A 14,164-nucleotide genomic window follows, 5' to 3' on the forward strand; every position below is an offset into this window, starting at 1 on the left:
AGATCCTGGGCTGCATCAAGAGAAGTGTGGCCAGCAGGTCAAGGGAGGTGATTCTCCCCCTCTACTCAGCTCTGGTGAGACCCCACCTGGAATACTGCGTCCAGTTCTGGAGCCCCTCTTGTAAGAGGGATATGGAGGTGCTGGAACGTGTCCAGAGAAGGGCCACGAGGATGATCAGAGGGCTGGAGCACCTCTCCTATGAGGACAGACTGAAGGAGTTGGGGCTGTTCAGTCTGGAGAAGAGAAGGCTCCGAGGGGACCTCATTGTGGCCTTCCAGTATCTGAAGGGGGCCTACAAGAAGGCTGGGGAGGGACTTCTCAGGATCTCAGGTAGTGATAGGACTAGGGGGAATGGAATGAAGCTGGAGGTGGGGAGATTCAGGCTGGATGTGAGGAGGAAGTTCTTCCCCATGAGAGCGGTGAAACCCTGGAACAGGTTGTCCAAGGAGGTGGTTGGGGCGCCGTCCCTGGAGGTGTTTAAGTCCAGGCTGGATGAGGCTCTGGCCAGGCTGATCTAGTGTGAGGTGTCCCTGCCCATGGCAGGGGGGTTGGAACTAGATGATCCTTGTGGTCCCTTCCAACCCTGACTGATACAATGGTACTAACTAGGTCTAGAGTTTTCCTGGGCATATTTTCTTCTTGAAAGCTTCTATTAAGTGGCAAATAAAAGGACAACAGATTCATGAAGGGGAAAACCTAGCTTCAAGAGTCAAGTCTATAACATCCTGTATTAGAAATGAAGATTCAAAAATTCCAGCTTGTATCTGAATGATTTGCCTGTACCAGGTGGATGTTTGGGGAAGTAGTTTACAAGCAGAAGTTAAACTGAAAAGGTTCCTTCAGGCTTGCAGACATTGAAGCAGCCTAGTGAGGATCCTGTAGCAGTTTACAGGCTGATGAACAAGCCAGAGGGAAGCTCAGATGTAAAACACCCCCACCTGGTTTTGGCACAGTCTTACAGACAAACCTAAACAGGCAAATCAGCACACTGCACCTTTGGATAACATTTAAATCACGTCCTTCAAACCCCAGTACTTTCTTCTGCAAAATAACTTCAAAAGTTTGGTTCACTGAGAGCATTTTGCTCAACACTACAGTGCTACACTGGCACTGATACTTGAATTCAAGTTAGCTAGTTTAAAAATTAGCAAATTTATCTCTATATAAGGTGTAGCCACACTACACCGAAATAAATATATATTGCACACTTTTCCTATGTTGAAACATAGTGCATTTCCTGTTACACATCTATCCATAGTAAGAAGGGAGTTCTTATCCCTAAAATACTTTCCTAGTTACTGTCTGGAAATCTGGAAAAACTGGATACAGCAATCAGTGACTATTATAATCCCTTTGATATTCAACATTCAGTAACTCAGACAAGCTTGACAAGTACATATTTCATCAACAGCTATGATTATAGGTTTCATATATATATCATAGAGATGCATACTGTACATACCTCTTGTGCTAGTTCTTGTGCATTGGAGATGAGAGGATATGGAGGGCTGGCTTTGTTCATGTGCACGGTAACAGCATTGTGTATCTTAAATGCATTCTGAAAATCACTATTTTGAACAAGCTGTAAAATGAGAGAAATATCCTCTTGGCTCTGAGGGTCTACCAAAACGTGCTGGATATGCTTAAGAGAAGTTAACAGTTCTTCCACCTCTAGGAAGGAAACAAAAAAAAAAATACAAATAAGGTAAGAGTTATTAACAAGATTCATAAGTACATAATGTCAAAAAGTGTTTGTAAGGTTTTTAGAAATGATTTGGCTGTTCAGTTTTTAATGAATATGCAAGCTCATTAGCTGTTATTCACTCTTGACATGAGCAAAACGTATCTGAATGGGAAAAAAAGAAAAAAAGGCAAAAGAAAAAAATAATAATATCCCCAGCCAGTAAAAAGAAGAAATAAAAAAAGGTGAAACATTGTTGAAGTTTAAATTCCTACTGAGGGAATAGTTCTCAAACAAAAACCAAACCACCAATAAACAAACAAAAAACCCCAACCCCCCATCACTGATACATAAAAGATACAATGACTGCAGCTCATTGATAAGCAAAGGTGATAGAGGGATTATTTTTCAATATGAAAATAGCTCCTTTGCTAAACTAGTCTTGGTGCACAAAATACTCACCATGGCTCTGATACATCTTTCCATATATCATATGGCAGATACATCTCTCAACTAAACAGTGCTGACTCATAGAATGAACGTTTGAGAAGCAAATTACTCAGATTCTACAAGTAAAACTATCCTCAGTCCTAGAGTGTCATAAAAAGGATGAAAAGCAATCATCTTTGTTGAGAGTTCTGAAAGTCACCTGCACCCAAAGGAAGTCCACATCTTTTATGTACGAGACTGTGAGTTCTGCTTGAACTCTGAAACGTTTTACCGTATTTTAATGACCAGTTTCCACACGGTTGCAGACTGCTATACATGTACTACATTCTCAAGCTTCAAGAGCTAATCTAATGCTTGACAGGTTCCTTTTAAAGGCTGTCAACAAATTTACATTTGCTTTAAACCAATAATAATTTCTGAAAAGTGTGTCACTTCTCAGTGTCAAGGTGCTTGAGAAGCTACCTAAACCAAGAGATAGGGATTGTATCTATAATGTGTACAAACCCGTGTAAGAATTCCTCAAGCAGACAAAAATCCCACAGTGGATCTTTTGAGCACGAAATAATGTATGCATTCCTTCACATTATCTGAAAAAACTCTCTGTTCAGCCACAAGAGGCTGGGCAGCTAACTTTTATTTTCATGAACTCCTATTTTTCTTGGGTTTTGTTTGTTTTTAATGAACAATAGAGAAACCCCCAAATTTTAGAACTGCCAGTTGATACTGAGGTCAATCTCTCTTACTGGTCTCCAAACATCAGCTCTGAGAAGTATTTTTGAAGTTTTAGCAACCCTCATGTATTCACTGTGGGCTAACTGAACAACCATAAAATGAAAATGCTATCAAGACATCAGCTAAGCTGCACGTGTAATGTGAAAAATACTGGTCATGAATATGAATGTTTTACCTCTTTTTAACCTCAAATTCAACAGCACACTGAAAACAATGCCAGACTCAAACCTGTTGAGCACAAGGTTAAAATGGTTGATAAATGGACACATGAAAATCTTAAGGCCTAATGAAACAGGCATTTCAAGCAAGTTTAACAGTTCTAACTCTGGACAGAGCATACCTACATACTCATTTTCAGTTTAGAGCTTGCAAGTCAGTCTCCTAAAGAATGAAAGGAAAGAAATCCAGAGCTACCACTCTCGTACTTTACTGTTTTCAGGACAATAAGAATTGAAATAAAATAAAATAGAATTTTAAAAACCCTTCCAAAACCATTCCACACATGCTAAGAACACCCTACCCACCAAAGGTCAAGGGCTTCTTCCTGTAACCACCAAGGAAAGAAAGGGCAGCAGCACAAAAGGAGCATGGAAAGCTTGGATACTGGCTGCGCAGGATATTCCACAGGTGAAATCCAGAACAGCTCACAACACTAATTAAGGCAGCCAATGGCTCACTAGGGATCTGTGTACACAATATACTGCCTGTTACACAGGGGAAAATGCCATTTAGAGAGAAGGTTAAAGAATGCTCTACAAGCAAGAATATTTGCTAAATAGGACATTGGCAGCTGGGAAAATTCTTATCTGCTGAAGTATGCAGACTACCAAAGAAAGCATCTCAGCAACAGATTCTCCCTACTCTGAGGAAGTACACTATTTTCAAGCATACAAAACAGAGCAGAGTGAACAAGTCAGACATCAGTTCTTGCTGATAACGTGCTCACTTAAACACACCAACCCAAAATACTGCTAGTTGTTACCATTACCAGATTTACAAAGTGAGGCATTAGAGAAAAACCTCACTTCTAACTCTTCCTAGGCATAAAATAATTAATTCTATTGTTTAATTGTTCACATGTCATTATACACCTGAGAATTCAAATGCATGCACACTTTTACATACACTATTAATTCAAACATATTTCATCTAAGATAAATACATATAGAAAGACAAGCATTTTATTCTTTACTTATTATAAAGATGTCCTTTTCCTAGATGACTCTATATTCTTTCTTCAGCACTTTGCTAGCTCCTTCTGTGTCCCCCTCTCATACAAACTACCACAGTACTCTCCTTGCCATATAATTCTTTTACACTGAATCTTCATCTGCACTGGGTGCAAAAGCCATATAATTCTCCTCCACCATGAAACAGCAAACTAATCTCTCCCTCATCACAATTCTCAAAGAGAAATAATACTGAATGGAATACTGAAAATAATAGTAATGAAATAATAAAATACCAAAAAATAATAAACACCAATAAAATAAAAAAAAAACCACTAATAAAATACTAAAAAAATAATACTAATGAAATACTGAAAATAATACTAATGAAATACTCCTCAAATGCTAGCAATCCATTTCCCAGCCACTTGTTTAATAACACAACTCCATACAGCATAAACCCATGCACATATGTGGCTTTACACATGCTTAACTCTTTCTATGCTCCTGTGTCTGAATTCCAATTCATGCCAGATTTTGGTGCAGGGTTTTTTTTAATTAAGTTTTGGTCCTCTTCAAAGGGAAAAAAAAACCAAACCAGACAAGTTAGAAGACTCCATCTCAAGACATTTCCTTTTGAAAGAGTCATTTTGAGTAAGAAAAGTTCAGTAAGAGACTAACAACTGTATTTACTCACAGAGTCAGGGCTCTTTTGCAGAACAAGTCCATTGTTTTAATTGCAGATCAATTAACAATCGACTACTATTTTTTTCCCCAAGTCTTCTTTTGCAAGAAGTGTTGCAGGCTTTTTTCCATTAGGCTATGAAATGGCTGGAATGTGACTGAGCACTGTGCGATACAAGCATTAATCAAAAGACTGCCGGGGTGAAAGTATGCAACTGCAGGGGAGGATCCGTGGCCACAGTTTCACATTTTAGATTAGAAGGAGAAGAAAGGAAATGCTTGCTGTTTATCACCTTAAGCAAAAAGCTATGGACAGCAAACTTCAGAAGATATATTTGGCTTTATGTTGGTACCATTATCTTAGTTGCCAAGCTTTTTGATAGATCTCTAAGCACTTCGTGCTGCTCCTACCACTCTAATGCCCATATATTACTCAAACCACAGGGGCTAAACCAAGTTTTGTTTTATCCAAAGCTAGTTTTGAAAGGTTTATTTTTGGTAACACATTTATAAGTAAGTTTTGGCCAAGGGATAAAACCAAAAAGTAGGCAGCTTGTCCCCTTAAAAATAAATAAATAAATAAATCATTGTAGCCACACAAAGATTTAAGTAAATAAACTAAACTACCTGGATGAACTGCAGCACATTACATTTTTTCTGCAGTTTGTAGAAGTATACTGCTGTGAAAAAGCCAAATACTTACATGCACATGTTCAAGGTGTGCAGAGAGTTCATTCCATGAAGACAGCTGACTAAATCATACACTGTTTTGATAACAAACATGCCTTTGTTTTGATTAAGTGTCCTGTTTTATTTTTTGTAAATAAAAGCCAATTTGTTTAATCTAGCCTGCTTTAGTTTGTTGCTTTTTAACACAAAAAGACTTGGCAAAGATCTGCCAAATTAGACACTGCCCCTCAGGAAACATTTTCAAAACTCTTAAGTGTAATCAGGTTGATATTCTTATTTAAAGCACATGTGCTTTAGCAGATGCTCTACAGATTAACACACCAAAAATATGCAACCCTACAAAAAAAGTGAAAGTATAATAAAGATTTTTTTTGAAAGACTGAGTAAGGATCGTTTTAACACCTCCATAATATATCCACTAGCACCTGCAAATGCTTACTTGGGGTTCTCCTAGCACAGCATAAAGATTTGTGAAAGTGACTACGCACTCTCACCTGGACAGAACTCAAAAATGGAATGATGGAGTCAGCAGCAGTGCAGATCAGAAATTCAATGGAACCAAATGAAGTGCAAAAAATTTCACATACCAGCAGTTATTTTTTGAACAAAGTAATAGGCTGGCAAGTTTCCTGGAGACCAAAACCCTGCTTTTTTTAAAAAAATCTGGCTTCAACAGCTCAGGTTTTCAATACAAAAGCAGCAGTATTAATGATAAGTGACTAAAATCACCTCTATGAAACCATCTTACTTCGTAAGTGTGCATGTATGTGGATATATATCTATGTTCACAATGCACCATCCCTAGCCCAGATGCTAATCATGAACAGGCAGCTTTCAGAATAATAAGAACAACAATACTTCTTTGGAAATACAGCATTAGTGTCAGATGTTGGAACAATTAATGCAGAAAGTGAAAAAGGGACATGCTCAATAGTGGAGGGAAATTTTGTATGAGCCCAAGCAACTGCAGAAACACATTAACAAAGTGACGACTCAGTTTTTGACAGTACTAATGGCTGAACAGAAATGGTTTACAGACCATAGAGGTTAAGAGATCACAGCATTTCACTTAGAATGTCACAGCTGAACGAAGTACTCTTAACAAGAGTGCTTAACTATTATCAATCATATCTTCTCAAATCTTCAGCTTACCTGATACAAATTGTTACTACACCTCTGCCTGGAAAGGAATCAACAACAGTATGTGTATATGCCTGTCAATGTGCATGCCATGTATTCCAATTTAAATAGATGTCTAGGAAGCTCTAATTCAGCTCCCTACTTTATATATGGATGATTTAGTCTAATTACCTCTCCTAGAGCTCCCTTGCCTTTCTAGCTCAAAGAACAGCTTATATTCACTCAGCAAGATAGTTAATACTTCTGCTTTATGTGCATGCTTTTAAGCCTTACTTACTGTGATTGAGTAGAGACAGACATTGTTAGTTTTCTGATTTTCATGGTATCCAAACACTGAGAGGAATAAGCTCTAGTTAAATCATGCCATTTACTGTTGTGTTTTGTACAGAAATATTCTGGCAGAACAACAATGATAAGACCCAAATTTCAATTAAAAGGTGAAGAGGACAGATGTCCTAGTGGACAGAATCATGTGGGCATTTTCCTTCAAGCTGCATCTTATAAATTGCTATATCCCAATTTACCTCTTTCCACATACACATTTCTATATTCTTGTCTCTAGCATTTAGTGATTTTCTTCTTACATCAAGCATTCACATGAATTTCCTCCTCCTTTTCTTGCAGAGACAAATCTAGTTTCCTCCTTCCAGCTGTTCACAAATACTGTCTTTCTTGGACAATCTCTCATTGTTTTCCACCTAGCTCTCCCTCCAAGATCTCAGTACCTCTGGCAAGAAACCTAACTTAAGTTTCGCAGTTCCAAGTCATTTTCTTTCCTCCCCTCTGCAGTTCCAGTAGCCAGCTGACCCCTGGCAGTCTTCAGAGCTTTTAGCCACCACAGCTTAGCAAGTCTCAACGTTAAGTCAGTTCTACTGTTTGACATCAATATCTGCATCTTCTGCTTTGGGTACCCTCTGGGAAGGTAATTTCACAATTAAATACCTAACACTTCATAAACTACAGAATCTGTTTCTTAACAATGAGATCTCCTGGACAGAACCTGACAAGCCCTGCATTAAAACAAGGTATAACTGACCCTGCTTTCAACAGGAGGCTGGACGGGATGACTTCCTGATGACCTGCTCAACCTGAATTTTCCTAAAGAGGGATTTGTACAATAAGGATTACCAGAGGTTATGGAATAGAGACATGTCTGTGGCAGAAATGTTGCTCAGGCATACAAAGACTAAAGATGAAGCAAAAAAAAAAGTTGTCATTTTGATACCTATTTTTCATTTGATGTTCTCAGCTACCAGCCAATAGGAAAGAACAGGAAGAACCTTCAGTTCAGCCAAAATAAAAGGTACCTTTTTAAAGTAGTTGAGATCTCAGAACAGGTGAAAAATTTGGACTCTGAACTGGACTAAAAATTTCCAGTCTCTTCTTTTCACTCCAGTGACACATCACATTTTAGATAGATATTTATGTTTGAAGAAGAAAGGTTAGAAACTTTTTTTATATAAGCACAGTTAAAGCAACGGCAGCTACTGAAAGAACTATTTCAACATCTGCTTCTTCAAAAACTGTTACATTTTCATCTAAGTGCCATGGTAAGCAGGTTTTCACTATCAATGACAATACCTTAAGAGAAAAATGTAAATTAGAATAGGTGATAATTGATAATGCAAGAAAAACAGATTAAGAAGAAACAACTAGCATGCTTCTCTTTAAAATATTAAAAACTCTTGCCTATTGATTTTAGAATAGAATTAACAAGGTTGGAAAAGACCTTTGAGATCATCAAGTCCAACCTATCACCCAACACCATCAAATCAACTAAACCATGGCACCAAGTGCCTCATCCAGTCCCCTCTTAAACACCTCCAGTGATGGTGACTCCATCACCTCCCCGGGCAGCCCATTCCAATGGCCAATCACTCTTTCTTTGAATAGATTTTAAATGAAATTATTTTAAGTGACAGTAAGCGTTTAGTCATTGCTTATTCTGGTCTGTGCTTCACCAAACATAATAAAATTGGGTATTTCTTGCATGTTTTCTCCAGCCTAAAGAGAATGGAGACATCCGAATACATTAGTTGTCTACAGAATATTTAACTGTTCTCCAAAAGCATCAGTTTTGAAAATCCAATTGTTGAGGCACATAGCCTGATATCAGCTTGGCTAAGTAAATAAAAGATTCCAATTCACCACAAATCCAAAGCAGAAGAAGACTTAAAATCTATATAGGAACAATTAGCTAAATTAGGTTTTCATAGGCCTGAAAGAACATTCATATCAACTAAGTATTTTCTCCATTAACCCATTCATTGCTTTTCACTTACCAAGTGTCTTCACAGTATAATGAGGACTCTCCAAAACAATTCCTTCTTCTGTGTCAAATATTGGATTATCTATTCCAGTTTTAGGAGGAATTTGTGCTAGTTTCTTTAGCCTCATGGAAGCAGTGAGGTCCAGTTCTTGTTTCTTTCCCTCTTCTTCCCTTCTGCGCCTTATGTCCTCCTGCTGCTGACGGATTCGCTCAAGTTGAGCACTTCGTCGCATGGGCATCATCCTGGAGCCCAAATCCCCAGGGCAATCAACAGCCATTTCTCTGTGCTTCTGAGGTTCCTCAGGAGATGCAAGATCCACATTTTTTGATTCATTGTCAGAATCTTCTGTGATATGTCCATTCATATGAGAAGTTGTCATGGTTATTTGTGATTATACTTATTCTCCTCAAGCAAAGATGCTGCTATTAAGCCAGTTTTCGTTATGATGATGTGTAAAATCCATTATAACTTCACAAATACTTCTCTTGCATCACCAGACAGCTTAAGAAACATCCAGGAAGAAAATCTAATGAAAGATATTCAAGAGAAATTAGTGAATAACTGCATGAATAAGAAACCACCTAAGCCAGCTCTCCAGGTTCCCAGGCATCAGAACAATGGAACTCTTCCTTCACATAGTGCTTCTTCCCATACTAAGAACTACAGAACCCTCACAAATCTGTTTCACACATCCTAAAGGACTCAAAGGTGCCAATGCTAGGAAAAGAGTACAGTTCAGACTAATGCTAAAAATCTCTTAGACTTCCCAAAGTAGTGGAGATTTTGCACACAAAATCAGCACTCTTCCATAAGGTCTTACTGTTTCATCTTCTTACCCTCAAAAATTCCAGCACAAACCATGCATACTATAAACACTAAATATGAATAGGCTGTTATAAACAACACTCACAAGAACTCTGATGAATTAAACACAAGATATTTGCATTTATTCATAACTTGAGGCATTCTTATGTAAGTTTTGCATCTCATGCTCAGAGAAAAGACTGCCATAGAGCTCTCCAAAAAGGTACTATCTGAAGCAGTTTGGAACTGCCCTTACAGAGTTCCAAGTAGTGATAAAGTCCTACGATAAGAGTTGGATAGTTCTGGTTAGCAGCTATTATTAATACTTCCTAGAAGTATGCATTAAAGCAGGAAGTATTAAATGCAAGAGTAAAATGCCTTGTGTGGGCATGCAGAGGTACTAGATTTGACAAACAATAACTTATTTCCACAGTCAAGCAGTGGCATTCCACTATACTCCTAACACCTTAATCTGGTTTCTCGTTCTCGATGACTCAGGCTGAAGAATTTAAGTGTCCTGATAAATGTAACCACTCAGCACTTCCATATAATACAAATAACCACCCATTTTTATGCCACTTTGCCTTTCTGTATCATAAAGCCAGTGATATGTTATCCTCATTGTGTCCAATTAACAGGTCATAAAATACTTGTGTACAGGTTTACCAATACACTTAATTTTTCAAGTTCCTGTTTGTAATGTTTTCTTTTTAAATTTACTGAAAGGGAATGCTATAAAATAACTCCCAAGTTGTATTCTATACTGGAAGCACCAAGGCAAGCAAAACAAGAAGGAAAAAAACCACATCCCACTTCCTTAAGCCAAATGTTTGTGTTTGGAGGAGTAAGGGAAAGCTATGTTGTAATTAAGTTGGAAATTAAATATCAATAGCACATCAGTAGAAACTCCTACATGAGTTTCTGCCAGCTTGCAACTCTGCTTAAGCACAGCTTTTCCTTTTCATGCACAATAGCACAGAGCTGTGTAAAACACAAAACCAATTCACTTATTGCTTGCCTAACCATTGCTACCAGTTATTAGTAGGATCTTCCAAGAAGTCAATATTAAAGCATCTCTATGGCAGTAAACATTTTTTCTCTTTTTTTCCTGTAAAAGATACATAATTGCACTACACTGATATGTAAAAATTATTTCAATGCTGAACATTCCAATACTGAGAAAAAAAATCCAGGGAACAAAACAGGCCCATCAAAAGCTGTGCAGTAGTGAGGCTAGCACCACAAGTACCAGACAGTTATGTCACCTTCAAAAACTTTCAGTTAGTGCAGTTTAAAAAGAACAGCCTTTTGAAGAACAGTGCCACATAAAATTAGCATTCAGAAAAGGCTATATAAAGCATCACATCAAAAAACAATCCCTGAAATTCAGGGAATAATTTTATCAGATAAATAGTTCAGCAAAGCGGTCCACCAAAAGCCACCTTTCCCCTTGGCTAAAGGCAGCTTCACTGTACAGAAATACCAATGCAAAACCAAGAAGTCTCACTGGGTACAATAAATTTCCAAGGAGCAATAAATTTAACTGTGGATGGAAGATAGTTCAAATCCTCCTTCATTCACATTGTACTGGCCATAGCTTGTCTGAAGACTGAGCCTTTAGAAAGTTACACTCATCTTTTTTCAACTCTGACAAGCTGAAAGAAAAGTCACATTCCTCAGTCCATACAGTTCCACTAACAGGTGTCGAAATAACTGCAAGGAATGAATAATGTCCATTTACTCAGCACTGAAACAGTCAAACCCACCATCACAGGATATGCAAGAAGTAAAATGCAACTTTAAAGATCCCATTGCACCACTCAATCATGTGTAAACTAAATAATGTGCCACTCACTAAGGATAAAGAATCAACACATCAGAAAACGAAGGTGATGGCAAATATGTAATAACTGACAAGAATATTTAAGGTGTGATTAGCTACATTTCTTCCATTGAAATTCAAAGTATTAGACAAAGAGTATCTTTTAAAATTAAGTCAGAAAAAGGGCACAACAAAACCACATGCATATATATATGGACAGAGAGAGAGAAAGAGAGAGTGTAATTTTTAGATTTCTTTAGTTTAGTAATAGGTACTGATGACCAGAGGAATATAATATAGCCTGATGCAGTAGGCAACTATTAGTAGCATTGCTTACATTTTCAGTACAGGCTCCACACAAGATGCAAAGGGAATATAAACTCTCAGAATGGAGTAACCAAAACACTGACGTAGCCTGCGAGAACAGCCACTCACTTTCAGTATTTCAAATCTGAGTTAAATCAGTTAAGAAAAAACCCAAGTCATGGAAAATTAAGAGTTCTTCTGTAGCCATCTCCTAACAGCAATATTCAGAAAACTGGTGTTAAAATTTAGGAGAATTTAAACAGAAAGCATTTTTGACATCCCAGAAAGTTAGGGGTCTCTGAAGTAAGCAATAATCATGGCGTGCAAAGTAATCATACTCAGATAATATAAAAGATTATATTAAATACTAATTATCAGGCAGCCTGAAATTTGGTGTTCCCAAAATGCCAAACCAACTCCAGAGAAAAAAAGAAAATCGACCCCCTCCCAGATAGAATTAGCTGGCAGTCCATAAAAGCGTAGGCACGGCACAGGTCTGGACAACTTCCGTTAATCAAAGAACTTCTGATAACAGGAGGCAGCTCTTTCCAAACCTAAGCCCACTGTTCTTTCTGCTGTCTCAGGCCTGCTTCAGGCATCACAAATCCCCATCTCCAACAGTTTTGGGAAAAATGCTACCGCCCAGTTGCAGTAAATGAAGTAAGCATGCAAGGAAAAAGCTCCTATCAGCTCTTAAGTCCCTACAATGACCCTGATAAAATGTTAGCTCAGTCCCTCAAATTAAAGCGTGGTGTAGCTCAGGCAAAAAAGATTCAGCTTGAGGCAGGCACCAGGAACAGAAAAAGTTATTCTAACCAATAAATGGCAACAGAATCATTAAAAAAACAGTTTACTTGGATCTTCTTTCTAAAGGTTTCTTTTTGCAATTAAAAAAAAAATAAATCTTAAGGTAATAGTGATAGGAAGGTTGTTAGCAAAATCTTATCTCTGCAAGTTGTGGATCATCCAATTAACCAGCTTGGTCGGCCCATGGGGAGCTTATTTTCTTACAATAAATCTTAGACTGAAGAAGCAGCATTTAAAGGCATACTCAATAATATTGATTTTTACTAGATTATTACATAAAATATCTAACTCTTGGAATTAATGGAATTCCACTTTAGAACTTGGTATCAGCAGTTTTTGTACTCGTTGGATACAAACAATCTCTGTGCTACATGGAGTTTGGTTGCTCAGAGTTTAATAGGGATAAATTGTGGCTCTGCCTTTGAACTGCCCATACCACAGCATTTCCACCTGGCATTGCAGATCTTTCCAAATGAAGCAGTCTTATGACTGTTTTCTGTCCAGCTTCATATCACAAATCTTACTGATATAGTCCTGGAGAGCACATGTGAAAATCTCCTCAGAGATCACTTTCACTATTCAAATTTTTGCCCTACAGAGAAGGGTTTATACAAACTGTTAACGTAAGTACCGCTATTGAGAAAGCACATTTCAGTCACTCCAGTTACCATCAGGCACCACACAAGAATTTAACTGTGAAGCAATTATGAATAGCAAACACACCATATTTCTGATGCAAGTTCAAACAAGGAAAATGAAAGAAAAAAACCAAACATGACTACTGTCTTGCTAGCTGCACTTACTGTTCTCCAAACTACTGTATTTTACAAGCCCTGCATCATTCTTCATACAGGCCCCTAACAACATCAGGCTGCTATCATCCATTTAACCACCCTGAACACCCTAAAAGCAGAGATCCCAAAAGCTCTGTCTAAGAATTAACACAGATAAATGGAATCATTTTAGTGTGTGATAGAGATGCCAGCATAAAATACATATTGACAGGGACAGAAACAGAAGTGCTGTAAGGTGATTTAAGTTTTCACTTGCTTCCTGGGGACCATGGTTGATGTGCACAGCAATCCTAATTGCTTTAACAACTAAATTCTGTACAGTAAAATTAAATTTGTTTTGCTTCAGCAACTTCCAAAGAGTAAAAATGACATTTTCTGGAGGCTGAGGTTTTGTGTTACTTTTCAGTGGTGTTTAAAATTCTTTCAGTGTTGGAAGTATGATTAGACTTGATAGTTCCCTTTTTAAAATTCATTAAAGCTCCAAATTCTGAGTGACTGCAAGGGAGTTCAGTGCTCACCTTCGACTGAATTCCATTAGTTTTGGCACAGCTGAGAGCATGAAAGCCCAATCTACATCTGTAATTATATTACAAACACAAGAAGTGCATATCTAACATCAGGCACAGTGCAAAGGATTTGTCATCAGCTGAAAGCCATGCACTTTGACAGACATGGTGCATTAAAATATTCATTAAAAACAACTGGAAGAGCAATCCTAGGCTGTTGAATGGAATGAAAAGTTGGGTTAAAATCACACACAAAATGTTTCTTGATATCTGTACTACTAAAAAAATATGAGCCTAAAATGATGCAAG

The 14,164-nt window shown here is 37.7% G+C and overlaps 1 protein-coding gene across 1 annotated transcript in view; it reads right to left on the bottom strand.

Annotated features, from left to right (window-relative positions):
* The window catches only part of PALS1 (protein associated with LIN7 1, MAGUK p55 family member), a 57,979-nt gene that overhangs the window by 22,060 nt on the left and 21,755 nt on the right, over window positions 1-14,164 (bottom strand). Inside the window, exons 2-3 of the mRNA XM_054161617.1 lie at window positions 8,829-9,342; window positions 1,463-1,671 (exon numbers count right to left, since the gene is read on the bottom strand). Coding sequence (XP_054017592.1) covers window positions 1,463-1,671; window positions 8,829-9,195 — 576 coding nt within the window. The 5' untranslated portion in view covers window positions 9,196-9,342. The remainder of the gene's footprint in view (window positions 1-1,462; window positions 1,672-8,828; window positions 9,343-14,164) is intronic.

This window comes from Dryobates pubescens, chromosome 5 (assembly GCF_014839835.1).
Source record: "Dryobates pubescens isolate bDryPub1 chromosome 5, bDryPub1.pri, whole genome shotgun sequence".
Lineage (NCBI taxonomy): Eukaryota > Metazoa > Chordata > Aves > Piciformes > Picidae > Dryobates > Dryobates pubescens.